Consider the following 8690-nt stretch of genomic DNA (forward strand, 5'->3'; position numbering starts at 1 on the left):
GCTTAGAACACACATTTATTGTCTCACCATTCTGGATGTCCAAAGTCCAAAATCAAGGTGTCAGCAGGACCATGGTCCATCGGAAGGCACTAGGGAAGGATCTGTGCAGGCTTCTCTCCCAGCTTCTGGCAGCCTCAGGTATTCTTTGACTTGTAGGTGCCTCACTACAGCCCTGAGTTCATCTTCGTATCATCTATGCATTGTCTTTCTGTCCAAATTTCTCCTTTCATAACAATGTCAATCAGAATGGATTAAGGCCTACTGCAATGACCTCAGTTCAACTTAATTATCAGTAAAGACCCTATTTCCAAATAAGATCACATTCTGAGATACTGGGTTAGGACTTCAACATATCTTTTTTAGGGGAACACAATACCACCAACCACTAAAAATAGTGGCCTTCATCTTTAAAAGTGCCATAGTCCTCACTACTCCACATTGATTCCTTGAATCTTGAGGCAAGGGTCACCACAACATATAGCTTTAAATTTATAATCTCTGCCTTACAACTGAGAGACCATGATGGGAACAAGAAACTTAGGCCCTAGTCATACACTCCTCCATTTTGCAATTTAGATTGTGTTACGGGGCTCAAAAAGTGGGTATGTCTTCTATACTCCCTCTTTTCCCTTCCGGTAGCTTGCAGCTGGTGATGAAATTGAAGTCATACATGTTAGGAACTTGGGTCCAAATCAACAGGTTGGATCTGACCACAGTCCAGGAATACTTGTGTGAGATTTTACATGAATGCAAAACTCATAGGTTGCCTCTCTTCTAGAGTTTGCTCAGGTCCCCAGCCTACTTTCTTCCTTAACCCTGAAACAGTAGGTACACAAACCAGTGACAAGCTTTGTGACTATGTTCTTACCACTCTACCAGGCTACTTCTCTGAGCCTCAGTTTCCTTTTCTGTAAGATGCATCAAGAATCAAGCAGGGATGGTATAGATCAGTGGAGCCCTAGGTGCTCTCAGGTGAGAGTGGGGTGTGGAGTAAAGTGGAGAGCAGAACCCTCTGCCTTGGACAGGGCCACAGCTGTTGGCCTAGTCTGAAGGAAGGTTTTCTGTTGTAAGTTTGAAAATTGACAGAAAGATCAGTTTTTTTCAAATAACATCACTCTAAGGAATCTCTACTTTTAGCAAGTTCCTCAGGTGATCGTTACCAGGAAAGTTCAGGAACGATTAAACTATTAAGATTTCTAAGGGCCCCTGCAGTCTTTAGACAATTTTGTCCTAAAACCAAAGACCAAAAACTTTGGAGGGTTAGAAGGAATGAATTCACCAAACTACAAGTGGATCAATTTATTAAGTAGGAGGTGGAGAAAGTGAGGCACAAATAGAAGTATGCAACACCCAAACTGAACCGAATCTGAGATTCCTGAAAAAACATGTGTCGGTCACACAATTGGCCACTTCCTCCGACTTGTCAGGGAAGATGAGGGAATAAGTCAGGTGACAGGACAGGTGGTTGCTCCTGGGGCTGGGAATGATCTCTGCGGAACTTTCAAGGCCAAGTCTCAGGAGGCTCAGGATCGAGACCTCATAGCAGATGCAGCCAGACCCAGCAAGATGGCTGCGACCGTGAAGCCCTGGGCAGCGATCCGGGTGCGCATCATGAGCTGAGAGCGGTGGCTCTGACCCCGGTGGAAGCAGTAGAGGCCGTAGGTTAGGGCGGCCGCCGTGCCCAGGCAGCCTGAGGAAGGGACAAAGCAAGTACGGAGTGGCAGGTTTCGACCCCGTAGGCCTCTCCCCGCTTTGGATCCCCTACCAGAGGGTGGAGAGCTCAGAAGAGAGACCGAGGGAACGGGGGTGGAGCCGAGTGGGAGGCTTTGGTCGAGGTAGGGCCCTCCTAGTTACAGGGCTCGCCCCACCTCAGCGCCCCCCAATCCCGCCCAGCTCCAATCAGATTCACCCCTCACCGCCCGGCCACTTCGCCACAACTCTGGTCCACTCTCACTCAGGTCCCCCCTTGGCTTTCCTGGTCCTCCCCTAATTCATTCCCTCAGACATCACTATCCTCTCGGACTACAGTTCCTACAACACCTGCTTACCTATGGGTACCATCGGGTTCTCGCGGGTCTTGCGAAGGAATTTTTCCTTGAAGCTTTCTGGAGTGCTGTAGACACTGGGGCTAAAGCCCTCAATGACCGGGGGCTGTGATGGCTCAAAGGGTGCCTCCGGAGTCACAGGGCCAGGAACCGCCATGTCCCCGCAACAGCTTTAGGAGAAAATACGGACGCTAAACCCCGCCTCCTGATGAGGTCATGAAAAGGGCGGGGAAAAGGAATTTGCTGAGCATTGTACGCAGGCGCTAAACGCTCATTGCATTCTGGGAGTCGTGGTAAACTGCACGATATCGCTAAGGGGAGAACTACATTTCCCAAAAAGCCTGCACAGCCCTGGCGCGCATATGCCGGAAATAGTCTGCTGCACGAGGTGCTGCGAGTGAGAGGAGTCCAGCTGTAGTTGGCGGTGCGGTGGTCACTGCAATGCCCAAGGCCAAGGGGAAGACGAGGAGACAGAAGTTCGGTTACAATGTTAACCGGAAGCGTCTGAACCGAAATGCTCGACGGAAAGCAGCGCCGCGGATCGAGTGGTGAGGGGCCGGGGTTTAGGAGGCGGGGGACCTCTGGTGAGACGGCCTGCGAGATGACGGTTCCGTGATCTCTTTCTTTGCCCGTAGCTCCCACATCCGACATGCCTGGGACCACGCTAAATCCGTGCGGCAGAACCTGGCCGAGATGGGCTTGGCTATGGACCCCAACAAGGCTGTGCCCCTTCGTAAGAGAAAGGTACTCACATGGCAGAGTCCCGGCCCTTGACCCCTGCTTCCCGCCGTACTTAGCTGGGTTTCAGAACTTCATCCTGTCTATTCCCACGCTCACGCTTTTCTGGGTTTGCGACCTTCCCACAGCCAACTCGGGCAGCCTGCACCGACTGTGGATGAATGTCTCTTTACCGCTATGCTCAGACCCCTCAGCACACGTTGGACCAGGGTTGGAGCTTCCGCCTTTTCTTCTCCATTCATTTTTCCCTCCGAAATTAACCTGTTTGGGTCCCTCGTCATCTCAGGGGTGTTTTCCAGAACTTATCTTTTTCTGCCCTTAACTTTCCTAGTAAGGGCTCCCCCAGATTTTGGGATCTTTACTTCCTCTTCCTTACACCTTCCCTAGTCATCCTGGTCTGAGGCTCCCTTATTAGTTTCTCCCAAATAGGTCTTTTTCTGGACCACCCTTTCAAAAATGGCACACTTTTTTACCCAGTAGTTTCTTCCCTGCTTTAATTCATAGCACTTGTAAACACTTGATATTTTATATATTTGTTTATTGTCTGTGCCTCTTTACCCCAGCGTAATCTCCTTGGAGACAATTTTGTGTTTTGTTCACTATTAAACCCCCAGTGGTTCTTAGGATGTGACTAGTGCTCAATAGTTAACCTAATGAATGGGTTTGCTGATTGGATTTGTCCCATTGCTTTTATTTTTTTTTTATGAATATAAATTTTTATGAATTTAAATTTTTTTATGAATATAAAAATTTTGTGTGAATATAATTGTCAAATTGGGTCAAATACAACACCCATTGCTCATCCCAACAGGTGCCCTCTTCAATGCCCATCACCCATTTTCCCTATCCCCCACCTCCCCATCCTCTTAGTTTGTTCTCTGTATTTAATAGTCTCTTGTGGCTCGTCTCCCTTCCTCTGTTTGTATCTACTTTTTTTCCCCTTCCCTTCTCCCATGGTCTTCTGTTCAATTTCTCAAGATCCACATATACATGAAAACATAAGATATCTGTCCTTCTCTGACTGACTTATTTCACTCAGCATAATACCTTCCAGTTCCATCCACATTGCTGCAAATGGCACGATTTCATTCTTTCTCATTGCCAACTAGTATTCCATTGAATATATAAACCACATCTTCTTTATCCATTCATCAGTTGATGAACATTTAGGCTCTTTCCATAATTTGGCTATTGTTGAAAGTGCTGCTATAAACATTGGGGTACATGTGCCCCTATGCATCAGCACTCCTGTGTCCCTTGGGTAAATTCCTAGCAGTGCTATTGCTGGGTCATAGGTTAGCTCTATTTTTAATTTTTTGAGGAACCTCCACACGGTTTCCAGAGCAGCTGCACCAGTTTGCATTCCCACCAACAGTGCAAGAGGGTTCCTGTTTTCCCACATCCTCACCAGCGTCTGTAGTTTCCCGATTTGTTCATTTTAGCCACTCTGACCGGTGTGAGGTGGTATCTCACTGTGGCTTTGATTTGTATTTCCCTGATGCTGAGTGACGTTGAGCATCTTTTCATGTGTCTGTTGACCATCTGGATGTCTTCTTTGGAAAAGTGTCTATTCATGTCTTCTGCCCATTTCTTCACTGGATTATTTGGTTTTTGGGTGTTGAGTTTGGTAAGTTCTTCATAGATACTAGCCCTTTGTCCGATGTCATTTGCAAATATCTTTCCCCATTCCATCGGTTGTCTTTTAGTTATGTTGGTTGTTTCCTTTGCAGTGCAGAAGCGCTTTATTGTTATGAGGTCCCAATAGTTCATTTTTGCTTTTAATTCCCTTGCCTTTGGAAATGTGTCAAGTAAGAAATTGCTGCGGCTGAGGTCAAAGAGGTTGTTGGCCTGCTTTCTCCTCCAGGGTTTTGATGGTTTCCTGTCTCACATTTAGGTCTATTTTGAGTTTATTTTTGTGTATGGTGTAAAGAAGGTGGTCTAGTTTCATTCTTCTGCATGTTGCTGTCCAGTTCTCCCAGCAACATTTGCTAAAGAGACTGTCTTTTTTCCACTGGATGCTCTTTCCTGCTTTGTCAAAGATTAGTTGGCCATACATTTGTGGTTCCAATTCTGAGTTCTCTATTCTATTCCATTGGTCTATGTGGCTGTTTTTGTGCCAATACCATACTGTCTTGATTACAGCTTTGTAGTAGAGGCTAAAGTCTGGGATTATGATGCCTCCTGCTTTGGTTTTTCTTCAATATTACTTGGGCTGTATGGGGTCTTTTGTGGTTCCGTACAAATTTTAGGATTGTTTGTTCTGGCTTTGAGAAGAATGCCAGTGCAATTTTGATTGGGATTGCATTGAATGTGTAGATTGCTTTGGGTAGTATTGACATTTTAACAGTATTTATTCCTCCAATCCATGAGCATGGAATGTTTTTCCATTTCTTTGTGTCTTCTTCAATTTCCTTCATAAGCTTTCTTTAGTTTTCAGCATATAGGTCTTTTACATCTTTGGTTAGGTTTATTCCAAGGTATTTTATGGTTCTTTGTCCCATTGCTTTTAGACAGGTTTCTTTTTATTCCTTCATGCCAGAGTAAAATGGCACTACTGTTTCTTGATCAAATAAATGTGAGGCTATTGCTAAGCACTGTCAGGTTGCTCGTCTTCATAGAAAAGAAGTCATCTGCTCCTCAGTGTAAATTATGAAGAGCTTTCATATGCATTGTTTCACTTGATTAGCACAGATGAGGTGAGGTAGGCAAAGGATATTATGCTGATTTTATAGATAGGCACAGAAAGATTAATTGCTTGCTTGAATCCCTTTTGGGAACCATAAAGCCTCTGGGGCAATGGTTCTCTCTGTCATTTCTTCCTGCCTGAACTTATGTAGGGATTTTTGTGGGTAGTGCAGTTGTGTGAGGAGGGCAGGAACCTCTAGAATTTTCCCTCATCTGGGATCCTTCCTTTGTATACTGGTCTCACAACTTCTGTTCTCTTCAGGTGAAGGCCATGGACATTGATGTAGAGGAAAGGCCTAAGGAGCTTGTGCGAAAACCCTATGTGCTAAATGGTGAGTGCTGGTCACATTCCTCTAGGTCACTATCCTGCACAGTCAGGGCTAAAAAGGGCCTCAGATGTCTTCATTTTACAGATGGAGAAACTGAGGTTCAGAGGGAAGAAGGGAACTGGTCCAGGGTTCACAAAGTTAATACTGCGTCCCTAACTGGGACATTTTCAGTCTACTTACTAAACTCCAGTGTGTGAAGTGAGGTCAGAGATGTTCAGGGAGGATGTAGCCAGGTGCCTTAAGAGAATAGAAAGGAAACCATTAAGTCTCAGGCACATGTTCAGCTTGTCATGAATTTAAGGACAAACAGATTTTTATAGAGATTCCACCATCTCATTTAATCTTTTCATTGACAAGTCAATTTCATGTATATTAAGCCTACAGAGGCTGAATATTAAAATAGAGCAGAGTAAAATCTGCAGGGAAGCAGGTATACTCTGAAATTCTCCACCCATCCTTCTTCTTACCTGTCCAAGATTTTTAACAGTTCTCCTGAAGGTAAAAGGGTTTTATGAGACTGATGCGCTACCTATTGTGCTAACGAGGCACCTTTAAGGTAAAAGGGTTTTAAATGGCCAGACATTACATAGAGAATTCTCGAGTTCCTATTATTAGTTCATCAGTGATTCTCATAAGAATTAGTACACAGGATTGCATAAATAAAACCAGGTGTACTTATTGTAGTCAGAGTTAATCTTAAAAAGTTTTACTTCTCATTCTCTAAAAAATTTTTTTAAATTATGGTAAAAAAACATACTACATAAAGTTTACTATCTTAATCATTTTTCATTGTATAGCTCAGTAATGTTAAGTATATTTATGTTGTCATGTAGCAGATCTCCAGAACTTTTTCGTCTTCAAAACTGAAACTCTACCCATTAAACAACTAATCCCCTTGTTCCTGTCTCCCCACCCCGACCTTGCCCCTGGCAACCAAGTCAAAGATATTCTTGACCATAAGCAATTTAGCATTGAACCCTTGAATAACATTTGACCACCTTCTTTCTGTGAGCTATTTTTCACATTGAGAAATGGGGAGTGTTTGCCTAACGATTTTATTTTATTTTTTTTTTAAGTTTTTAAATTTATTTTGAAAGAAAGGAGAGGGAATCAGCAGGGGAGGGACTGAGAGAATGGGGGACAGAGGATCTGAAGTGGGTTCTGTGCTGACAGCAGCAAGCCCAATGCCAGGCTTGAACTCATGAACCATGAGGCCATGACTTGAGCCCAAGTCGGATGTCTAACCGACAGATCCACCCAGTCCCTCCTGCTTAGCTGTTTTAAAAGCGAAGCCATAATTGCCTCCACAGCTTGGCTTTTTACCTTACATAGAGCAGTGAGGTGCCAGTGAGACCCAGCCTCAGGCCCTGGTTCCTGCGGCGTTAGTTCTCATTCACACCTTTCCATTTCACATTATTGTTGTAACACTTAAAGAAAAGAAATTCTCGGGAAATTTTAGAGATGGAAGGGAGTCCCAACCTCTGGTAGGCAATGTATCTTCATTTCTGTCCCCAGGACCTGGTACTAAGTAGAGATTATTAGTTTGGTTCCTGTCTCTTACCAAGCTTAGACCCAAAGAGATAAGACTTGCCTTTTAGGTAGTTGTGAAACTGATAGATGGTTGTGTCATAGGCACAGCCTGAGATCCAAGGGGCTGAAGAGTACCGAATTGGGGATGAAGAGGCAAAGCCCATCTGATGGCCATGGTATGGGATTAGGTGAAAGAGTGACTGGGCAACCAAAAAGTACAGGAGGCAAAACCTCTTTTCCTGTTTCTTGGTTTCTCTCACCCCAGAGCTGGAGGCAGAAGCCAGCCTCCCAGAGAAGAAAGGGAATACGCTGTCCCGAGACCTCATTGACTATGTACGTTACATGGTGGAGAATCATGGCGAGGACTATAAGGTGAGTGGTTTGGGTCCCACGGGAAGAACCACTTGAGTCTGTTGGGAAGGGACCCTGGACAATTTGGGGTCTGATCTTGACTCTTGCCTGAGACTGAGTTGAAACAAAGAAAGGAAAGAGAGACTTTAGGAAATTGATCTCATTGACAGATGCTTATAGCTGGGATAGACTGACTGGCCTGTGATTCATATCCCACTCACAGATATGCTGTTTTGTTTGCATGGTATTTTTAAAGAACTTGAACTAGTTGCTATTTTAATTATGGGAGGTTTCAAATAAAAATTCACGTTTTTGACTTCTCTTAAAAATTGACAAATCTGGCTGCACTGGACTCTGGTGCCCAAGTGGGATCAATGGCTGTGGATGGAGCATTAGCTATTCCTCTGGCCCTAGCTCCTGCCTGGTCCCCGAGGGCATTTGCACCCATTTCCCCACATATACCATGGTTTTTGAGGTGAGGAACCTGAACCTCGGGGATATGAGGTGGCTTGCCCATCTCAGGCAGAACTAGGGGTTGAACTGTGCCTATCCAGCCCTCCTCAAGTGGCCCTTCTCCTTTCTTAGGCTATGGCTCGGGATGAGAAGAATTACTATCAAGATACCCCGAAACAGATTCGGAATAAGATCAACGTCTATAAGCGTTTTTACCCAGTGGAGTGGCAAGCCTTCATTGATTCTTTGCAGAAGAATAAGATGGAAGTTGAGTGAGTGGCTTATGCCTGCCCCAGGCTGAGGCCTCCTCCTGGACCAAAGAAACTGGAAGCCAGGGTTTAAGGCAAGAAGGGGCATGTGGCTAGATGAGGCTGGCCAAACCCCATGGAATCAAAAGGTCACACACACACACACACACGCACATACACGCTCCCCTCTCTGGGGAAGGAACAGTCTCCATGAGGTTTCTTAGGGCCCTGGGAAAAGCCAGAACCTAATGTTTTCAGAGTGGGTGGTTTGTTTACATATAATATGTACATAATAAAATAAGGCTATTTTA

The 8690-nt window shown here is 44.8% G+C and overlaps 2 protein-coding genes across 2 annotated transcripts; one reads left to right on the forward strand and one right to left on the reverse strand.

The window, feature by feature from the left end:
* Window positions 1-1284: 1284 nt before the first annotated feature.
* On the reverse strand, window positions 1285-2255 carry HIGD2A (HIG1 hypoxia inducible domain family member 2A). The gene is made up of 2 exons (XM_015072714.3): window positions 2049-2255; window positions 1285-1690 (listed from the first exon to the last, which is right to left on the reverse strand). Exons 1-2 carry the CDS (start codon window positions 2200-2202, stop codon window positions 1524-1526), a joined length of 321 nt encoding a protein of 106 aa, XP_014928200.1. The 5' UTR covers window positions 2203-2255; the 3' UTR covers window positions 1285-1523.
* An 85-nt stretch (window positions 2256-2340) lies between these two features.
* On the forward strand, window positions 2341-8690 carry NOP16 (NOP16 nucleolar protein). The gene is made up of 5 exons (XM_015072712.3): window positions 2341-2593; window positions 2681-2789; window positions 5731-5800; window positions 7593-7699; window positions 8264-8690. Exons 1-5 carry the CDS (start codon window positions 2487-2489, stop codon window positions 8405-8407), a joined length of 537 nt encoding a protein of 178 aa, XP_014928198.1. The 5' UTR covers window positions 2341-2486; the 3' UTR covers window positions 8408-8690.

Source organism: Acinonyx jubatus, chromosome A1, assembly GCF_027475565.1.
Source record: "Acinonyx jubatus isolate Ajub_Pintada_27869175 chromosome A1, VMU_Ajub_asm_v1.0, whole genome shotgun sequence".
Taxonomy (NCBI): domain Eukaryota; kingdom Metazoa; phylum Chordata; class Mammalia; order Carnivora; family Felidae; genus Acinonyx; species Acinonyx jubatus.

Coding starts and splice junctions, on each gene's coding strand:
- HIGD2A (XM_015072714.3), bottom strand. CDS start 2,202: ATGGCGGTTCCTGGCCCTGTGACTCCGGAGGCACCCTTTGAGCCATCA. Junction 1,691..2,048: donor GAACCCGATGGTACCCATAG/GTAAGCAGGTGT, acceptor TCCCTTCCTCAG/GCTGCCTGGGCACGGCGGCC.
- NOP16 (XM_015072712.3), top strand. CDS start 2,487: ATGCCCAAGGCCAAGGGGAAGACGAGGAGACAGAAGTTCGGTTACAAT. Junction 2,594..2,680: donor GCAGCGCCGCGGATCGAGTG/GTGAGGGGCCGG, acceptor CTTTGCCCGTAG/CTCCCACATCCGACATGCCT. Junction 7,700..8,263: donor ATCATGGCGAGGACTATAAG/GTGAGTGGTTTG, acceptor CTCCTTTCTTAG/GCTATGGCTCGGGATGAGAA.